Source organism: Coturnix japonica, chromosome 3 (genome assembly GCF_001577835.2).
Source record: "Coturnix japonica isolate 7356 chromosome 3, Coturnix japonica 2.1, whole genome shotgun sequence".
Lineage (NCBI taxonomy): Eukaryota > Metazoa > Chordata > Aves > Galliformes > Phasianidae > Coturnix > Coturnix japonica.
The window spans coordinates 78,047,283-78,070,036 of record NC_029518.1 but is presented as its reverse complement, the minus strand read 5'-3'; the positions used below and the strand labels follow the sequence as shown (position 1 = coordinate 78,070,036).

The following is a 22,754-nucleotide window of genomic DNA, read 5'->3' as shown; positions in this document are numbered from 1 at the left end:
GAAATCCTCTTGTAAACAAAGTGGTAGTTGTCAAATTGTGTAGTGGGATAAAAGGATGATACTAGTTTTTCCGAATTAATTAATTCCATGATTTTTATAGTAGTTTGGCATTAATATGCATGTTGGTTGCATAAACATTTACATCAGGGTTCTTAATATATAAAAAAGTATTGAAACCCATGTTTGGTTTTGGAATCACTTTTAAATCAATAGCTCTGCTTGTGAAGATTTCCTTTTGACCTGTCCAAAAGAGCTCTGAAAATAAACTTAACTTACTTATCACTGAAAATTGCCCCTATTAACTGAGATGGGAATGCTTTCTGTCACAGTTACCAGAAACATTTTGTTTGGAAGCAATACATAAACATTTTCCAGATTTGGCTTGTGCTTTACTACCTGCCCCTTGGAGAGCCGAAGGAGAACATCTTGACTGGGAGAGTTTTATTAAGATTTTAAATTAACAGGCAGAAACATCTGACAGAATTGGGTCCTAGAATCTGAGCTCTGTAATGGGAATAAATCCCACTGCTGCAGGAATAAGGGGTTGCTGCCTTCCCTGTGTCTTCCAGTCAGTCTGCTCTAATGTTGGTACTGTCAGGAGTGCTCTGGTTGTTGCTCGCTGTGTGCTGAATCGCTGCTCGGACCACAGAAAAGCAGCGTGTGCTGATGGGGAACTGGCAGTACATCAGGAACCCCAGAGTGAACGGAATAAATCTGAAGACGCTCCCTTCCCCAGCATCACATGGCCTTAAAAGGGCCTTCTCAGAGAAATGAAGAGAAGAATCTGGAGCCAGCTCCAATGCCATATAGGCTGAGAGTTGCCGTTAACTTGTTGGATAGAGAAAGCTCTGCTGTATCAGGCTGATTGCGCGGAGGTTCAGAGCAGCTTAAAAGGATAGGAAGAACCTCACTGAGATGTTTGTAAATCCCAATTAAAACATGTTGTGGTACCTCCATCACCTTGCCCCTCAGCTCATCTCTGAGCCATCTTTAACTGGTAGCAACACATTCCTTGCCATGTGTTTATGTGGAAAGTGACATGTTTCACCTGGTTTTGCTGTGCCTGTCATCTCTATTCCTGACCTGCTTTATGTAGGAGGGAGAAAAACAAATCAGAAATAGTTTCTTGCTCTTGATCAGTTCCAACTGCAGACTTCTGGGAAGATTTCCGTGTAAGAAAGCCATGGTTGATCATGTGCTTTTGAGCAATAGTAAAATTTAAAAAAGTAGAAAGAAAAGAAAAAGATAGCAAACCACAACACTATTGTTTCTACGTGTTTTATTTATACAGCAAGTCAGCAGTCAAAGAGAAATATAAATGCCATCACAAATCTTGTGTCTAAGCAGATTAAGATATAACTTTGTTTTTATTGGTGACTGAAGTGTAGAATATAACATCTCTTTCGGAAGGAATAAAGCTTTTGCATTTTATTTATTGAAGGACTCTATTTACTTTTTAGATTATAAATTCATGAAAAACGTAGTCATGAAAATTCAATTTGTGGTGGTTAAGAATTTGTGTAGTAAAATTTTAAAATCTCATTTAGAGGGATAAAGGCCAGAAGCTTATAGTTAAAGCATAGCAGTTGATTGACTTTATTAAAGCTGTTAGTAAGAGACGCTATTTGTAGGCAGACTGCCACTGCCCCGCATTCCAGCTGAGACATTATTCTGTAGTCAGATTTGGGAGACCCCTGGTGGAAAAAAACTAGGCTGTTTTTATGCCAATAGTGTACATGAGCTTGTTTTTATACTCAGTAATTAAAATACTTTTTTGTCTCTAAAAGAGAATGATTTTAAACATAATATTTTAGCATGAAATCAGTATTAAGTTCTGCTTTTGTATATAAATGTATATGTAAAGGATAGAAACTCAGAAGGTAGGGAGAGCAAATTCATCACCTGGAAAAGAGTCTTTGTGGACTTAGCAAGTAACTACAAATGTTATTTTTATAAACTTGCACTTTTAAACCCAGATATATGTTTTTTGTTTTTTTTTTTTCCAACTAAAAATATCAGATGTTAATCTTAAAACTGCAACATTAGAAAAGAGAAGCTGTGCTACTAATAGAACATAGTTTTGGAAAAACAGCTAAGTTGTCCTCACCCACAAACAATACTGGATTCACATCTGTCTGTCCACAAAACTATCTATCTTCCACATAACAAAAACAATAAAATTAAAAAAATTGGACCTCATTATTTTAAAATAAATACTTAAAATTATATATAAGCACCTAGGAGTGAAGTAAAAATTCTGGCCACATTTTAACTATGTTACTAATACCTATTGTTAACAGAAAAACGATTAGGAACAAATTTACTTATTTTGGTTTACGAATCCTACATTGTCAGCCTAATACAAGAGGCAGTACAAAAATGAAATGCATCAATTTTAAGGAATCTTAATTAGTTCTTCAGTTAATTTCTGTGATCTCCTTTATGAACATTATAACCTTGTCCTTTCATGAGCTGAATCTTTTTAGAATCTTGGAAGAGTGCAACATCTTTAATTTTACCAATGAATTCCTTCTGGAAGAGCCCTGCGGTGACTGTATGGACTTTTCTGCCAAATTCAAACCCACCAAAATAACAAATCCCTCCATAGTTTAAAGCAGTGTATTTTCTGCCTGGATCGATATCTTCAAAAATAATTAGCTCCTCATCAAGATATACCTTAATACAAGTTTGATTCTGAATTACAGTAACAAAATGCCATCTTTCATCAGTACAGGTGGAATCTTTGCTATGAATCATCGGAACAGAGATTCTTTCTCCAAGATTAATCACAACTTTTAACGTTCCCTTGGTAAGACCAATGGCAAGGAAATCATTGTCTTCATCTTCAGCTTTTCCCAGCCACACCATTAAGCCTTCAGTTTGATTGGTAGTAAAGTTTAATGAAATACGGCTGTACTGGAGGTCTCTCTTTCCATAAAGGGGATCTATATATTTGATGTAGGAGTTACCAACAAACTTTGCTATAAAAAAGCTGATTTTGCTGTCACAGTGCTTACCTGACCAGCCTAGTGCACATAGACAGGTGTATGAAAGCAAAGCAGGCTGGGGAATGCAGAGAGCTTGAGACCTACATCTGTTCTCCAAGCAGTGAACAGACTCTTCGCATGTCTTCCCTATCCACCCTTGTGGGCAGGAACAAGAAAACCCCAAGCTTCCAACCTGACATGTTCCATTATTTTTGCACACTGAATACCCACAGTCTGTTCCATCACAGTCACCAATATTAGCTCCACCTTTGGGATCTTTCACAGTCAATTTCAATTCTTTGTCATTTATAATAATTTCTCTTATGCAGCCACTGAAACCCATGGGTTCATTTTCCGTTGCCATTGAGTTCACAAGATTTAGAGAGGAAACCCCTCCAACATAAAAATCTGTGTGTGTGTCCAGCATGTTCATCCCAGCACTGGCTGTATGGGTAACGTTGATGCCATCCAGATCCAGGTAGCCTTCATTACCAACTCTTCCTACTCTGAGTACATGCCAGGTCTGCCCATCTGCACGGACCTTCTGAATAGCCTGTAGGACAATTGTTTTGTCTCCAAGATTGTAGCGCAGCTGTATAAATCCATTCACTAATGATATACATAGAAAGTCACCTGTAGAAAAAAGTAGGAAATAAATTTTATAGGCAGCATGCTGAAGAATAATCCTAGAATCATAGAATCACAAGGTTGGAAAAGACCTACAAGAACATCAAGACCAACCATCCTCCTGTTACCATTGCTACCACAAGCTACTAAACCAGATCTCTTAGCTCCTCATCCAGAAGCCTCAATCCTGATGCTTTTGTGCCTGCATTTCCCAATTCTATAACTTATTTCCAGTAGCCTCGTAGCATCATTCTTCTGGAGGCCTCCATATCAGGAAGTGTTAGACTGCAGTGTCTTTTCATATACTACAAGTGTTTTTGGCCTTGCAGGCAATATAAAAGGCTTTGAACTATTACAAGCATAAAGAAAAATAACTGAGAATTTTAGGAAGCAGGAGCTGAAAAGAAGGAATGGAGGGCAGGCGGAGTCTCCAACAGGGAAAGATGATAGAGAGGCCGAAGAGAGCAGCAGTTGAAAGAGTCACTTTTTTTAACTTATAAATGTTTGCTCTCACAATTTAGTTTTCGGGGATTTTTTTGTTTTTGTTTTTTGTTTTGTTTTGCCTTTTGATAAATAAGCTTATTAAAATAGAATATACTTGCTCTCCTTGTAGTTATCAGTAAAAGTTAATTTTTTATCTAATGTTTCCCAACGAAGAATTGCTTTTCAGATTTGGGAAGTACAATTTGCTTAAAGATTCGACATTCTTAAGGGTGGATCCATTCATAAAATTAATGAAGTTTACGTTCATTGCTGTTTGCTCATCTGTCTTGTAATCAAGAGCTGGAGAAGCTGGAACTTCTCCAAGACCTCCTGGCCTACAAGGAAATTTTGGATAGGTTTGCACCTGTGACAGTGGTCTGTCTGAGATGACATTAGAGGACAGTGGTTTACATAGTTTCAACAGGCTTAAGTTAGCCACACTACTTCTGGCACAAAGTTAATACTGCCTGTCTGAGGCTCTCAGGGCACTTTGCTACTCCTCAGGCTGCATTCTGTCTTTTTCAGATGATGATTTGTCACCTTAGCCTTTGGATAACAGCACTTTTAGTACAAACTTTATGATGTGCATGCTGGTCCCGAAGTTCAGCTCAGTATTTTTCCATGAAGTTTAGGTACTGCTCAGGGACGAATTGCTGAAAATATTTTTGGGCTGGAATATAAGGTTTTCCTGGAGATAAACTATGGGTCTGAGTTTGTTACTTTTCACTTCAAACATTTGGCATTTTCAGCAAGGGAACTGTTGATCTGCCCTATCTCAGAGGGATAAGTCACACAGCTGAAGTTTGTGTGCACTTGTGCCATTTTAAATGAATAGAAAGCATCCTGGCCACTGAATTTCCCCTTTTAGCCATCTTAGTATGGAAGAGCACAAATCAAAGTAGTTGCCACTGTTTTAGGTTAAGCATTATTCCAACCCATCCCATAGAACACTAGCTGGGGCTAAAGACCTGAGGAAGCTTCTTTTGTTAAGTAAGAAGGTGAAGACATCCCTAGTTTTTCCAAGACGACTTCAGGGCTGGTTCCTACTTTCTAGTAAACACAAGACAAGACACAATTTTGCTTCCAGCTTATCTATTCTAGTCTGACCATTTATCTCTATTAGTATTGTCACCAAAATAAATAAATAAATAAATAAATGCAGAATCTCCCAAGGTAGGCACTTACATTCATCATTTTGCTGTGCATTCAAGCCTTTTCACAACCTGTTGGAGGGTGTGCAAGGAACTGTAAGGTAATCTGTCTCAATAAGTTTACATCTGCCTCTTTGGAAATAGGCTCTTTTGAGCTCAACTTTAGCTTAAAATAACATGCAGGATGCTGGACAGAATTTTTGGTAATTATAGCTTGCAGTTCTGTTCTGATATACCTTGTCACATAATCTTCCCAGTTTAGGAAAACAAAATGAAAAAGTTAAACAAAAAAGGGAAGGGGTTTTTGTTGCAGGCCTTGCCTCAAGCAAGAAAGTGGGTTTAAAACACTTTTTTCTTGCAATGCCAAATTCAGAATTGTCACCAAACGAATGAAGGCCAAAGCTGCTCCATTTTAAAGTGGATATTTTCTCTTTTCCATAGAGGAAGTAAGCACACCCAAAACAGGTATCAGTTTTTCTTCATTACTTTGATTTTCAGCCTTTCATCATGAAGATGTTCAAGTCTTGCCTGCTCCATTGCCAATATCCAAGCACTCAGAAGCATGGTGAACTCTGTCCTGAGCATCCACTTGCTAAGACTAGGAGTTAATGAGAAGTCTCACATAAATTAGTCCAGCTACAGCTGCTAGATCTGGATTATCCACAGTAGTATCTACTTACATGACTTCTCATGACAGACTCTGAATGCATCACAAAAATGTTCAGCTTCTAATATAAGTAAGTAAATCTGTAAATAAGTAGGTTAAAGTCACGCAGGAAGGTTTTAAACTCTCCCAGATGGTGGCAGTGCTTTTTCTTGTCTAGTCTCTATCTAGACAAGCAAGGTCTATCTCTATATCATTATCTTAAGTGGGGAGTATGTCTAAGCAGTATCTAGTCACAACAGGAAACTTATCTACATAGTAAAGTGTCAAGGCTGTATATTAGGAATGCATGCTAACAGTGCCTCACCCTGAGACACCATATGCATGCAAATGGATTTCAGTGTGCAAAGTGTGATGATAGGATTAAATCTGCACAGCTGTGTTGACCAAAGATCTCTTCAGTAGCTGCATTCACTACCAAATAATGATGATGCATTTCCAAGAAGGACTGAATGCACCATCAGAGGTCACTGGGATGACTGACTACGGGCAGTGGATCACAGGTGGTATTTTCAGCTCTCCTCTTTTGGGGCATCCTCCCCACAGTGACTCAAAACCTACCATTCTGCTCCATAAGTAAGTGAATGAGGCAAAGCCTTTCTTATCAGTTAGGGAATATGAATTTATTTCTATACTTCACTGTAAAATAATGTGTGCTGACAGAGTTAAGTCTGAGCTTTTACATGAGGGGTTGTTACTCCATTAAGAGTAAAGACGATTTCCCAATGGTTTTTAAGGCTGAAGGAGTTTCCAGAGCATCCTTTCAATTCATTCCAGTGACATCTACCTTTTTCATGCAGCTGTCTTGGGTCTCAGCAATAGAGAGATGCAAATCTCTCTGCAGACTCCTTGTTTGTCAGAAACTCACTGATGAGTTTTTGTTGTACTGTAGATCTAGGCTTCTTTACAAAGACTCCTAAAACATCTGACACTTCATTTCTTCCTTTGTTACTGAGCATAAGCCCCCACAGCATCATTTTTGCTGGGAACAGAGGTTTCGGTGAGCTCAGTACTTCATCAGTATCTGGAGGGTACTGTTCTCAAAAGCACCAGTAAATGCTTGCAGAACACCTGTGGTCTTTATTTCTTCAGATCTCTGATACAGCATTTCTGTTTGCTGTCCTCAGTCTGTGACTTGTATTGCTTTTACCTCACCTTTGCTTCCTCTAATTGAAGGCAAGAATGTCACTATGTGTGGTTGTGATTTGAGGTAACAGTGTTTCTTACCCCACTTCTCCCGCCTCCTATTTCAGGAACCTTTACTGATCACTAGCTCTGTGAGTCCAAGAGCAATGGAGGGAAGGAAAAGCAGAAGAGGGAGGGTAGAAAGAAGTTTAATAGAAGTACAAAGAACAGAGAAGAGATGAGCATGATTCCCATCCTTCTGCAATCTCTGCTACTAGTTGCCCCTCAGCAAGGTTGAAGTTCTTATGGTTTTCAGCTTACTCTGCATCTTCTTACTCTTGTTGGCTTTAGGAGCTTGTTAAGTTGGACACCCTGTCTTTCGCCCCACCTATGCATTTACCCAGTTAGGCATCAGATGACAGGTTACAGCAGCTTCCTGCAGCTCTTGTAACTTGAACCTGGTGATGATCATAGCACAGTGCCTTTAACATCTAGACATTCCTTTATAGGAATTACTCCACATACACATAAACTTTTACAGAATATTAGAAAAAACATTATACTCCCTGTACAGAGCCACATTTCATGGATAATGCAAGTCTGAGAACAAGTATCAAGCCAAGACTGCTAATCTCTTGATTCAGTTAAAAATGTCTGTGACAATTAGTACATTCTACCTTCTGATTGGAGCACCATCCCAGAGTAGATGGGTACAAATAAGATCCACAACAACATTCAGATGCAGTGATGTTCATTCATCCACAAGGAGTGGGTTATTTTCTCTTTGTAAGTTAAACTTCTTAGCCTCACAATTAAAAAATGCTGTTCTTAATGAAGAGATTTTTCTGTTTCATTTGCACACCCCTATCACACTAGCATATTTCAGCAGCTAGCATGAGTCATCTTTGTTGAGCAATCTCAATTTGCTTGCTTTTTTTTGTTTTGCTTGTGTAACTCTACAATGTGATGGAAAGCACAGCAATTATAGCAGGTGAGCAAAGTCCTAGGAAACAGCAAGTGAGGATAAGCCCAAACATAGCAACCACAGACATAGAATAAAAGGAAGAAAATCTGCTTACCCTTAGAAGACCTCAGGTAGGTAGGGACATAAAACAAGGTGCACTTAGTTCCACTGCCAACACTTACATGAAGTCTGCAAAGGGGTGGAGCCAGAATCTATCCCTTCTGGTCACTCAGTAGCATTGTATGTATGCCCCTGAGCTCCTTTGGGTAGGCCCTGCCTTCCCACCAGTGCTCATACACTGGTTCAAGCTATGACTTTGCATTTCCACTACAGCTTGCTAGTAACAATGTATCCTGTTCTACCATATTAACAAGTTAATAATTCTGCTTCATAGACTGCTAATTTAGTCCATATAAACCATCTTAAAACTGGATAAAAAGCAGCAATTATGTTGGCTACAGAAATATGGGCACCAACAACCAATTTAGCCACTGTAAGATACTTTTCTAAACTATTCTCTGTATTCCAGCAATTCTAATTATTTTCAAAGGATTTTAGTCCAATAGCATGATTGAGTTTTGCACTGTAAAAATGTCTTAGAAAATGATGTAGACATCAAACACCTGCACTTGCTTTCTCTTAGTTGAGGTTCTTAAATTGAAATGCCTTAAATATCAGGAATTGAGTTTTTTCAGATTAGGTAGGTGGCATATTCCTCAGAAAAGGAGACAGAGCACTAGTGTTGCAAACGTTGAGTATTAAATTTAGTGTGAGTCACTCTATTCTGTTTATTAACCTGACTTCCTTCTTAGTCACCCATCATAACTGTTCTTTCTCATCTCGTCACAGAACAAACCTTCCCAGCTCCCTGGCTTCGATCCTTGAGTTGTGCAGGCAGCCTGCAGCATATTTCACTTTTATGAACAAATATAAAGCTTTAGTAGTGCTATGACTTACTGAAAAATGAATGCTTTTTACCTGGAGTGCCAAGGCCTTTGAGTATGCAGAGTGGTTTCCATGTAAATGGACTAAATTATACATTCTTCAAGTATCTGCTGGGCATCCAGATGAATTAAAAGCTATTAAATGGGGGTCTTGCACCTTCATTAGAAGAAATGGGACACATTGCACTTCCAAAATGTAAAGTGGGTTGGCCTTCACTGACACTTTACTGAACTTCAAATGCTGTATTATTTGTGGAGATATCACTCAGAAGCAGCACATTACAGCTATCTACATCTCCCACGTGTCTACCTTGCTGGCACACAACAAGTAATCAAAGCAGGGGAAAATGCTCTTTGTCTTCCTATCTGCAAGTTTCCAAACTAAAATATGCACATACAGTTCATTTATTGTGGACCTTTACTTTTTCCTTTTTTTCCTTTTCCTTGCCCTGCCTGCTCTGCTCTCCCCACTTCCCATCTTATAATTAACAACTAGGTATTTAAAATCTTGCTATACTTTGGAACAACTTTCTTAAGAACTGCACAAATTAAGTTAAAGGAACATATCATATACGCTGAGTAAAGACACTGTCCACCCTTTTCTAGAAACGTGTGTAATTTTCTTTGAAAAGAGCAAAAAAAGAAGGGAATATTTCAAGGAGAAACTGGTGGTTAGTTCTTTAACTATTAATGCATTTTTCTGATGAAAATATGCCCTTGCAGTTTCTTGCAATGTACTTATTCACACTGAGTAATAAGCCAGTGCACTTCTGTGTCACTGTGACATGCTACAACTCACTGTCATTCCTAAATTAGGTGCGTAGTCAGAGCTCCTTTCTTTTACAAAACAGACTTTGTTGAGTGAGAAAAGAGAGAAGAAAGAGGAAAAGAGGAAAAAAACAACAACAAAAAAAAACCCAAAACAAAACAGAAAAGAGAAAACAACAAGGAAAAGGAAAGGAAAAGGGAAAAAAAAAGAAAAAGAAAAAAATAAAAAAAAAGAGAAGAAAATAAAAGGAAAGAAAGAGAAGAAAAAGAAAAAAGGAAGAAAAATGTTCTAATTATTCCCTATTAAGAAACTGTGAAAAAGATCTTGCTGTTTGGACAATCGATTTATTAAATCTTACATAACTGCGCAGAAGAAAAGGATTTATATAAAGTGCTCTGTAAACTAATCCCCACCAGAAAGCTCCTTCACATCTGTTGGCTGCTAAGAATACTTCTGAGTCTTTCATCAGCCTAATTCTTTCTGGATTTGACAGGATTAGATTAAGGCAAATATCAAGGGCCACACGATTAGCTTTTCCTAAATCTTTTAAAACTTTGGGGCAGTGAAAAAGTGAGTGGGAAATGTGTAAAGAAAGTGTATTACACAACAGAAGACATTTTTGTTTTAAAATGATGCTTGTATGGTTCTAGAGAGTGATTTTAAGAAAATATGCCCTTCTGCACAAACTAAACATTCCTGAAGGGCAATAAAATGAGGGCATGCAGATGCTAAACCACTCTTGGCCCAAGTTAAACAGGCTGAGCTCTCTCTTTGATGCTGCCAAAGAGACATTTAATTTCTTTATACGCTAGCTGCTTCTATGACCTCTGACAATTCCAGGGTTCTTTTGAGAGAGATCCTTTTTTTCTCATCTATTTTTCATGGCCCATGTAATGATTTAGTTTACACAGGAAAGAACTATGCACTGAGATTCTCAGAATTTGGCCTGTAAGTGATAGAATTATAAAAGATTCATTGTAGAAGACAGAGTTCTTTGAAAATGAATGTATTTGTATTACAGATGTGCTGTCTATTTTTCTTTAAGGCTGCTTCTCCGTATATGGTTGTAATAGAAACAAGACAAGCCAGCACTCTATGATATATTATCAACCTTACCTAATAGCAGTCTGCTAAAACAGCTGCGCATAGAATAAGAAGGTGGTAAATTGGGTATATGTCTGTTTCATATATATGCACATCTGAGGATGTTTATTGAATTGCCTCAAGGCTCTGGGCCTTGAAAAAAGAAATAAAAAAAATATATGATCAATAGCTGCGTGCTTTTTTACCACACAAAGCCCTGTTGTGGCATAACAATCTGCTTTACACAATGGAGCATTTGCTCTCACATCACATTATGAATGATTTGTGATGCTTCTATTTAAAAAAGTCCAAGACATCACATAAATGCAGTATGAAGATGAGATACATTAATAAAGTATATGCAGAAAATTTACATCTTAAAGACCAGATTTTAAAATAGATTTTCACTGGTTGGCAAATTACATTTTTTTAGCATGAAGTTGTAGGAATGTTTGCTCAGTAAAATTTAAGAGATGTTTATAAACAGTGGAAATCATTTATTTAATTTTTTTTTTCACTCTGTATATCTGGAAAATGCAGAACTTCAATTTTTTCCTTTTTTTTTTTTCTTTTTTTTTTTTTTTTTTTTTTTTGTGTGTGTGTGTGTGTAATGCACCAGCAAACTTTTTTCTTATAGAAGAAATAGTTGAACTTCTGATGAACTTTCGTGCTCTTTCACAGTTCACTTTTGTATATTTTCAGATTGATCGCTTTAGTTTTGCTTGTTATAAAATACTGGGCCAAACTCTCCAATTATGAGTTCGCTACAACTATGGAAGCAGTACCAGTAAACACCTGTTGAAGATCTGGCTACAATTGCTTTTCATGGGAAAACAGTTTGTTGAATCACTTCATTCGATCCTTGCTGGCTTTGGACTCATCTAAAATATTCTTACATGTGTTTGTTCTCATGAACATGATTATTCACAATGAGTTACAGAGACTGAACAACCGCATCACTTCACAGATTTATAGAACCACTAAGGTTGGAAAAGACCTCGAAGATCATCCAGTCTGACCATCCACTTACCACCAATACTGCTCCACTAAACCACGTCCCTCAGTAGCACATCTAAGCATTCCTTGAACACCCCCAAGGACGGTGACTCCACCATCTCCCTGAGCAGCCCATTCCAGTGCCTGGCCACTCTTTCAGAGAAGAAACTTTTCCTAAAATCCAACCTGAACCTTCCCTGGCACAACTTCAAGACATTCTCTTTAGACCTATCGCTAACAGGAGAAGAGGCCGACTTCCACCTCACCACAGCCTCCTTTCAGGTAGTTGTAGAGAGCAATGAGGTCTCCCCCAAGCCTCCTCCAGACTGAACAATCCCAGTTCCCTCAGCCATTCCTCATAAGACTTGAGCTGCTTTTTCAGGAAGGCAACTGGGTGTATAATACTAGCAAATTGTGAGTTTCCTTACCTGACTGAGAACTCAAGTGCTGTGCAGTGTAAAACAGAATACCATCTGGAGAAAGAGGCTGAAACTGCATTTTGATATGGGTCTTATGTCGAATATAAAAGGGTGCAAATGACATCCATGATGATTCGTTACTTCGGAAAGATGGATCACTAATGGAAATATCTGAAAAATATAAGAGAAAATGTCCTATGAAAGCAACTTGAGAATACAGTATCACTGGGGCATCAGCTGCCTGCAGATATTTTGTGTAGTTCACATATGCTGAACATATACTTCCAGTTCTTTCCTTTCTGAATACTATAAAGAAGATGCAAAATAAAGGTCACGTAACAGCAGATGAATGTCATTTTGTTTTCTGGGTGCCCTATTTTCATTGACAATCTAACCTGCAGTTTTCATGCAAACTAAATGTGATCTTATTAGTGTTCACTTACATAGAAACACAAGTGCTATTTTTACATTTTTTAAAAGTTTAAGCAGAAGTACCTTTGTGGGAGTCAAAATAAGGTCTTTACTATACAGACAAAAAGAACCGAGTCTGTTCAGCCTGGAGAAGAGGAGGCTCCTTTAAACTAACTTATTATTGTGTGGTTGTTAGCTTTCTGTATTTGTGGCTTTGTGGTGCACCACAATGGTAATGGTGACCGCAGTAGTCAAACTATTTAGATGTGCAGAGTACTTTTAGATCTTTATGTGATAAGCTCTTTTCACTATTTAGTTAACAGCAGTACTAAGTGTCTGAACACTACATGCTGCCCCACACTTCTCTCACAGTTTCTCCACTGAACCTGTGTTCTTTCTTGTCTGAAAGACCAACATCTTTTCTCATTTGGATGCTGCAGATTTCCTAGAACTTTTACAGAAACTTGTTTGTGTTATCTTTCCATACTTAAATTTTCTCCATAGCATCTGCTCCTGAATTCAATTCTCATCTAGCTGCACCTTGAACTGCCTATCACAGATGGGCCTTAATTGTTAGACTGGTATACTGGTAGCATGCTGCAAGACATGTAATTTGTCTGTTTGTCATACAGCCTCCCTCAGAACAGGATTCAAGGTGTTCCTGGTGGATTGTTTCCAGCAGACAGATGCAGCATTATGCAGGATCCAGATCTCTCACCTGTTGTTGCCAGTACTCGATGGTGCCTCAGAAAGTAACAACACAGCTGGCCTTTTTGTTATTTTCCTCCTTAGGTTATAGCTAATACTTCCAAGGTACGTGCATAGATTTAACATTATGCAATCTCAGTTAAGTGTAAAAGTAAGTTTCAACTTTCACAAAAGTGATTATAGTGGATTTATGAAATGGCCTAATGATTCAAATGAAACTTCTGAAGACCTGCGACTCAACCTACATGTACATTCTAACACGAACACATTGCATTAACAAACCACTCCCATTTTATGCATCAAATAGCAGTTATGATATCAAGGCTACACAATGTCCTTAATAGTACATTTTATCAGATGTGTGAATTTCCTGGCACCTATACTTAAAAGGTGACAGTACTAAAAATACTGTCCTAAGAGCAGCAACTATTGAGTAAGATAAATATTAACACTTGCTAATCAGATTAGGTGATGCAGTGTATACCATTAAAATTTAAAAGCACTATCAGGTACAAAAGACAAAACAAAATAAAACTGAGCATTAGTAATTTTCATGTATTTTCATCTGCTTGTATTATTATTTTTTTTTTAATTTGATAAGAGAATATATTCTACGGTAGAAGTTAAAGATTCAGTCCATACATCGATGGCTTCATGTTTAAAAATCACTCCAAACCAATAATTCATTTTCTTTGTAGACATTATTGCTTTCTGCAGCAGTCAGTCTTCTACAATTCTTTTTTTCTTGTAAAGCATATGGAATAACTGTGCCACAGCAGTCAATCTTATACTAAATAATGCTGCTGCTCATAATGTCAAACTAGGTGAAGTATACAATGAGGCATCTTCAGGTCTTCATGACAGATTTACTTGGTCAGTGTACTTAATTCTTTACAGCTTATGAAGTAAGCGTGGACAATGACTAGTGTCAAAGCAAAATGCAGCAGGTGAAATGCTATATTGTTTATCATTAGCAGGTATATGGAATGACAACTGACATGATAAAAAGCCTTGGAGCAGAGAGAGAACAAAGATGAAAAAAAGAGTGATTTTATAGTATCATTCAGAGTGAATTAAACGCGCATCTTTATTGCAAGCTATATTAAAAAATCTCAGCAACAAATGCCAAAATGCCTTAGAAAAGCAGTATCACTATCCTGATGGATACCAAGTAAAATACTGAATTTAATATACTTTATTACTAAAGCTTATTTTATGAACTTGAAAGATGTAGATATTTTATTTCCATTTTGGTAAAACTATCTTAACAAATGTCAGAGAACAACATATTTTGCAACAGGTCTAAAAACAGAAAGTGTCAGAATAACTTAGTTTGCATGTGAATTAGTTGGCGCTCAGTCAGAATAGAGGGCTCTCAATTTCGTGTAGCATCAGGATAGTCTGTCTTTATTGTGTTCAGCATACATCTTATATAGCATTCATTTACAAGCAAGACATTCCAGTTCCTCAAACAGTTCCTTTAATCAGTTAATTTGTCCCAGCTTCTCCCAAACAACAATGATAAAGGATGAAAGGTTCCTTAAGAATAACAGGATTAACAATGCATATCAATAGAACCTCCTGTCCATCCTTAGAATCAAACAGACACTGCTTGCTCTTATCTCACAGTCTCGTCTTCCAGGGTTTCACAGTGATAAGGCCTACCAAAGAATCTGATAAGCTCTTTGGTGACTTTCTCACAGTTAAATCCACCCCCACATGAATTATCCTGTAGATCCTGTAAATATTGATTAAATGCATGAAAAAGATCTGACTTGACAGGCACAGGAGAAGTCCACCCATGTCTCAGAACCAAAGGCAGGATCTCTACTGCAGCATACAGTGATGATCAGAATAAAATATATATAGAATAGAAGAGTTAGAAAAATGAATTCACGAAACTTGTAATTTTGCCAGACCTGCAGCCATTATTAAGCCTTGTCCCTGAAGAGGCGACTGAGACAATTATTCTCAACAACACTGGAACAAGAGGCTATAATTTTGTAAGTGAGGTCTCCAGTTGTATTTGTTGCAGTGGAGTTGGAATCTCTACAGTTCCCTAATTAGGTATCTAGATAGAAAGCAACATCTGGGAGCGTGTGGTTGAATCCCCAAAGAAACCCCTGGTTTTCTGAACTGCAGACCTCAGGCTTTCTGTATGATACATAGCAAGAGAGGAGTGCCTTAGAATAAGCTATGGGGGCCAGCAAGTTATACCGTACTGCATTTCAATGGTTATATAAAATTTTCCTAGAAGAGATACCTAATAGCTTAGTGGTATTATATTTTGAGAGATGTGGTTTCAAGCATTTGGTTGACAATTTGAAAGTGAATGCCTGATCACTAGATATGTGATAAAAGCAAGAGCTACAAATGTTTAATCAATGCCTAGCTTTGGTATCAAGCTTCCCCTGGACACTGTAAAGCTCTGAAGATGCTTTCAAGATGAAACTTGAAAGAAGAAACACCCAGTTTGAGAGTCCTTCACTGGAAAAATTTCTGTAATGGAGCCTTCAGTTGTCTAAGGACTAAAGATGAGGGTATCGAGCAGCACTGTGTCTCAGTGCAGCCTGATAAAGCAATAAAGAACAAATTATTTAAGGCTTTATGAATCTATTTCTGAACTGAAATCTTCACTTACTCATATCTTGAAATGAATTTAGCCTGATAACACATCAGTATCAACCAAACCTACATGCCATTCTGCTCAATCTGGAGCATCCTCCTCCAAGGCTCCATTTGGTTTCCTAAATGTAGACACCTATTGCTATTTCACAGCCACTTTTGCCTTACCTCCATGTGCCATTCCAGAAAAGCAAGATGTCCAATAGGTCCTGTACCAAATCTGTGAACCCTAATTGGATGCTTTTGGGTAAACATTCAAATGCCAGAGCATCTCAAGCAGCACTAAGCACTTAACTTACCTATTGAACTCACACAGAATCATAGAATGGACATGTAGATACTCAAATCTAGGTGACACATCTATAGGAAATATTCTACCCTTGTCACAGTTTCTATCTCTGAACACTTCCACAAAGTAAGGTGCTTAGCATATTTTCAGCTCATTCACTCATGTAGAGGAAATCTGAAAATAATTGCAGAGCCATCCTGCTATGTAGTTAGCTGGCTACGCTTTGTTGGTACTGCACTGGGTACCTTGCAGGAATCATAGCTGCATGACTGAATTTTCATTTACCACCATATTACTATTGGTTGACTTAGTAGCATTACTTTTTTACTGCAGATTCCTTCCTTCTCAAGAATAGTTTCCACTAGAGTTTGTGTATGATTAGTCCATGACATATTTAAATATGCAACTCACTGTATTCTATTTCACTAGCCAGAAACTGGAGCATAGGAAGTTCTGCACGAATGTGCGCAAGAACTTCTTTACGGTGAGGGTGATGGAGCACTGGAACAGGCTGCCCAGGGGAGTTGTGGAGTCTCCTTATCTGGAGATATTCAAGACTATTCAAGACTGGCCTGGACGCCGAGCTGTGCAACCTGGTGTAGGGAACCTGCTTTGGCAGGGGGGTTGGACTCAATGATCTCTGGAGGTCCCTTCCAACCTCTATGATTCTGTGATTCTGTGATAAAAACCTTGAGCTAAGTCATAGTGTGAATTAATATGTCTTATAATAATGCTGAATATACATTAAGGAATATTCTGGATTATGTAGAAAGATCTTTATAGTAAGAGTCATTGTAAAAGCCAATTTCTTCCATTTTTCATTCATTCGTTGTGGTTATGAACATGAAGTAGAGACTTAAAGAATTCCCTTTAGTTGCTTTATGGTTTGCCTCTCAGGTAATTGCAAAATAGTGCTGCATTTTTGTATCAGAATATTAGAATTTCTTATCAGAATGTAATGAAAATTTACTTCAGCTGATAAACACTGACAAGGGAAATTGTAATTTGTTCATCAAGGAAATTGTTTTACTACTTGATAAGTATTCCATTAAATTGTGGATAAGAACATTAAATATCTCTTTTGCATTTGTTTTCCTTTCAAGAGCTTTGCAGAAAAGCAGCTCTGGAATTCAGAAGACGAATTATAGTAGAATAAACCTATTTTACCTTTATTTCTTTGTTTAAATGGTAGTAGCATTCCGTTGTGATGCTTTGAAGCCAAGAGAAGTTACTTTAATTGATATTGTAGAAGTATATGATACAAACTAATCCCTTTAAATTTGAATGTGGCAGTTTCTGTAAGTCCACTTAAAATCAGTGTTGTCAATATACATGTGAATCGATCAGCACCTGTTTAACAGTACCCAAAGCTTCCATGAGAAGAAGAGAATTGCTGAGAAATTTAAATTCATAGGTGAAAACTGCTCATTTTAGCCACTGCAATTCTTCTCCAACATTGCCATCTACAGAATCTTTTAAATATTACATTGCTATTCCCTTAAAAGAGAATATCAGTTCTGTGAAATCTTTCAATTAAGTCCTCTGAAATTATAGATCTTTATTCCTCTATAAAACCAAGTAAATTATATAGGATATAAATTTCATAGGCTTAGTATCTAATGGAATTCTAGCTTACAAAGAAAGATATCTCAAAACTTAACATGTTGTCAGAGGAACTTTACTGATTCCAAATTAATTTTCATTCAGGTTTTCTCCTACCACACGTGATACTGTTTATGTCGAGATGAGAGATTTGTTTTATTAAAAACATGAAAAGAAAATAAAAATAAAGAAATATGAGCTCAAATTTCTTTCAATACAAGAAGACTACTTTGGGGAGATCTCATACACAGTTGCTTTATTAATCTTTTCTCTGACAAAACCTTCAGTACTGTCCACTATTCAAGATAGGATTAGTAAGAGGGTCACTGCTCATACATGAAGAATAATGTTGATGTGGTCTACCTGGACTCAGTAATGTCCCCCACAGCATCTTCATGGAGAAGTTGGCTGCTCATGGTTTGGATGGGCGTATGCTCCACTGGGTGAAACACTGGCTGGATGGCCAGTCTCAAAGAGTTGTGGTCAATGGAGTTAAATCCAGTTGGTGGTTGGTCATGAGTGGTGTCCCCCAGGGCTCAGTACTGGGGCTGCTTCTATTTAACATCTTTATTAATGATCTTGATGAGGGGATTGAGTGCACCCTCAGTAAGTTTGTTGATCTGCCTGAGGGGAGAAGGGCACTACAGAGGGACCTGGATAGACTGGATCAATGGGGCAAGGCAAACTGTATGAGTTTCAACAGGGCCAAGTGTTGGGTCCTGCAGTTTGGTCACAACAACCCCAGGCAATCCTACAGGCTTGGGGAGGCATGATTGTAAAGCTGCCTCATGGAAAAGGACCTTGGTGTACGGATGGACAGTCAGCTGAATATGAGACAGCAGTGTGCACTGGTGGCCAAGAAGGCCAATGGCATCCTGGCTTGTATCAGGAATGGTGTGGTGAGCAGGACTAGGGAAGTCATGCTGCCCCTGTAGTCTGCAATGGTGAGGCCTCACATCAAGTACTGTGTTCAGTTTTGGGCACCTCAGTACAGAAAGAACACTGAGGTGCTGGAGCAGGTCCAAAGAAGGGCAACAAGGCTTGTGAAGGGCTTGGAGAACATGCCCTACAAGGAGAGACTGAAATAACCAGAGTTGTTTAGTCTGAGGAAAAGTGAGGCAGAGGGAAGACCTTATTGCTCTCTTCCAATACCTGAAAGGTGCTTACAGTGAGAACAGGGTTGGTCTATTCTCACTGGTGACAGGTGACAGGATGAGGGGAAATAGCCTCAAGTTGTGCCAGGGTGAGTTTTGGTTGGCTATCAGGAAAAACTTCTTTACTGAAAGGGTTGTTTAGCACTGGAATAGGTTGAGTCACCACTCCAGGATGTGTTTAAAAACCATTTGGATGTGGTGCTCAGGGACATGATTTAGCAGAGGGTTATTAGAGTTAGGGTAGTATGATTAGGTTGTGGTTGGACGTGATGATCTTTAAGGTCTTTTCCAACCTGAGTGATTCTATGATTCTATAAACAGCTGAGGTGCAAATTAGTAAAGACTGACTGAAACATAAATGTGGACAGCCATTATTGATAATGTGTATGTTAGGATGGAATACTTCTTGGCTTGTGGAGGCTCCTCTTCCATTGAGGACTTTATCTTATGATAAGGAAATCTGTCAAAACCTGCTCTCCTGAAGTCCTGAGTTGGAAGCTTCTTATGCACTTCCTCACTGTCCCAAAGATCTTGAACTCCACCGTGTCACTGTCAAGGTAGCAGAGGCCAAGGACCTTCAAATTACCCAAATGTCCCAACTTGTTAACGAGACCAAGGTTCTGCATATCACCTCCCCTTTTTGGCTCCTCTATAACTTGGAGAAAGAAGTTATCATCAGTGAATTCCAGGAACCCCCTGGATCACTTATGTCCTGGGTTGTTCCTCCAGCAGGTATAAGTGTGGTTGAAATTCCCCAAAGACCTGGGTTTATGAATGTGAAGCTGTTCACATCCATTTTTACAGTGCTTTATCTGCTCTCTCCCTGGTCAGGTAGCCTGGTGCTAACCTCCACTATAGTAACTTCTAGCCTACTATAATACTAACCCATAAACTCTCAGTCAACTGCACTTCCATCCCCAGGCAGAGCTTCGTGCTCTCCAGTTGGTTGTCAAGACAGAGGGCAACACCCTTCCTCATCTCCCCTGCCTGTCTTCCTTAAAGAACTTCCATTATCCTTCCATTACAATGCTGCAGTCATTGCAGCCATCCCATTGCTTGTTAGGCAGGTCATTCTTCTCTTTCTATCAGTTAAATATTTACTGAACATTACTAAATACTAAATATTATTTACCTCTAACTTCTGCGGTCAGAGTACTATCTCTGATTATGTTGTTCCAGCTGTACTGCCCTGTTTACTCATTTCACCTGACCTATTGCTGAGCAATCCACATAATTGCCCTATTTTCCATTTCCTATTATTTGTAAAACCTGTATTTGTTCTAACTTTTTGTTATTCTACTCTGATCTTTTTTGCTCTCATAAATCTTTTCTGTCCTTTTCTCATACTTCTTTTCTTCTTTTGTGCACATTCATTAGTCTCCATCATTTAATTTCCCTCTGTTCTCTTCTTGTCCCTTGGGCTGTTCATTCCTCTCTGTCTCCTTTTCTTTTGGCTCCAATAACCACCATAAATCCAAAGATAAGATATTCAATCTTGATAAACAGCTGTTTTTTAGCAATTTGCCATCCACTAAAAGTGCAAACTGTGCTTTGAAAATCTCATGATAATTAATTACTTTGCCAGAGTAAGGTTAAATGCAGGACAAAGAGTTTGGTGAGGACCAACAGATCCTATTTACAAAAAGAAAGCTTTTAAATAAAACAGAGAGGAACCCTCTAATTGCATACGTGCCAAACCCACTTGTTTTACATGTTTGTGGCACTCTTTCATGTTTTAATTAAATCTATAAAGAAGTTTTGTTACTTGTATACATTAACTATATTATATATTTTATATATGGTCCAAGACAATTCCTCTTTACTCTATGGGACCCAGGCAAGACAAAAGTTGGACACTCCTGAAATATGTTTACCAGGTGAAGGAATTACTAAGAGAATTACAATCTTCTTTTAGGCTACTGTGGCCATAGATTAAAAGTTTTAGAAAAAGCTTTCCAGAAGCCATTTTCTCTTTGATTTGAGCCTACAGACAGCAAGTGATGTATTTAATGGGATTTTTAACTGTATCAATGGGTGAGGACTGAACATCAAGTCAAAAACAGTTCAACTCATCAATTTTGTGTTTGAAGCTTGCTCTATAGACACAACAAGAGAGGCTGGACCTTGGCAGGCAGATTGAAATAGGAGCTATTTAACAGTAATCAAAGTTCTTCAAAAGGTGTAAAGAGAGCACTGTGAAAGAGAATCACATTTCTGCAATACTAGCTTGAACCTAAAAGCTTGACCTGCAGAATAGAAGGTGCAGTCCATACTACATCTCTTTGCACACAGAAGCACTTCAGGCTCTTAGAGGATAAGTCCTTGAACATGTAGCACTTGTGTATCCACAGTGTTGGATACTCACTTGTACAATTTTCACAGAAGAAAACACCTTGATAAAGAATTCCTATAAGTAAGTGTAATAGGCAAAAGAAATGGAGATTGAGGACATGTTTCAGTGGTGATACATTGGAAGAAAACCTGGCAGAGCAGACAACTGAAGATTACCACAGGGATGTGACAGTAAACATTCTCAGAGCATCTCTATCAAATAGTTAGTGAAGTCAACAGCTGCCTCTCTGCTAATATCAGAGGAGGTTGGATAAGGTTCCATATGCTTGCAGTTTCTGGTGTACTTCTGATCTCTGAAGTATCTGTATCTATATCTCAATTTACTTCACTAAGGTGAGCTTGGGAATTGAACTAAGCAAAGAATCACAACTCTGGAATGCATCTGTCCCCTCCAACAATGTACCCAACAATACCTAGATGCCTTTGAGGTCAGTTGATTAATTTGAAAAACAAAAACAAAACAACAACAACAACAACAACAAAAAACAACAACAACAACAACAACAAAAAACCAAACAGGGAATAAAAAAATATATGCGAAGTCAGAGAACAATATCTAACATTTCATAGCTTTAAATGACATGTTTTTTTTTTCTAATAGAATGGAGCACCACTTAATTTATTAAATAAAATCCATTTTGTACTTTGTGACTTTATTTCACATTACATTCATATGCAACAAAATACTGTGGTTTTTTATCTGCCTGGACATTATTATCAAGCAATTCTATGTACAATGTGCTATTCACTTGACATACCTTGTTCGCAATAGGTACCACTTGTTCCTAAAGGACAGTGACACATGTAGCCATTAGGCAATGGTACACAGGTACCTCCTTGCTTGCATAGATGTGGAGGATCATGCTCTGGATCACATACTGTCACCATTTCTGTGCAAAATGCACCTTTCCATCCAGCCAAGCAGTCACAACTATGGTGATAAGTTAAAGGAAAGAATGCAGTGTTATTACCAAAAGAAATCAATATTTCACTAACAAAGTAATGAAGATTTTCAAGCCTTGTATGCCTATATTTAATCTACTGCTCCAAAACTGCTAACAGAAGAACATAGTAACATACTGTCTACATTTAAGATGAGTATCTACTCAATGGAGATGAGAGGCTCAATTAATTTACCTGATGAGTTAGGCCAACAGAGATGAGGCATATGCTTAGTGCCTACTAAAGCTCCCTGGGGTATCCCGTCTGGCCTCTGACTGCTGTTCCAGAAGGACAGTAGTCAGGTTTATAAAGGCTTGTATTGGCCATATCAGGCCAGCCCAAGCTACTGGAGATTTCTGGAAATATGTAGCTGAAGGACAAGTGGTCTATCCAAGAATACCTAAACAGCCAGGTTAGGCTTACATTCAGCAAACTCAACCCCACCCATGATGTATGATG

General features: G+C 38.1%; 1 protein-coding gene across 1 annotated transcript in view; it reads right to left on the bottom strand.

The window, feature by feature from the left end:
- Positions 1-1,264: 1,264 nt before the first annotated feature.
- Positions 1,265-22,754, bottom strand: part of EYS (eyes shut homolog) — a 771,550-nt gene continuing 750,060 nt past the window's right edge. The window contains exons 48-49 of the mRNA XM_032443873.1: positions 12,222-12,383; positions 1,265-3,620 (exon numbers count right to left, since the gene is read on the bottom strand). Coding sequence (XP_032299764.1) covers positions 2,422-3,620; positions 12,222-12,383 — 1,361 coding nt within the window. The 3' untranslated portion in view covers positions 1,265-2,421. The remainder of the gene's footprint in view (positions 3,621-12,221; positions 12,384-22,754) is intronic.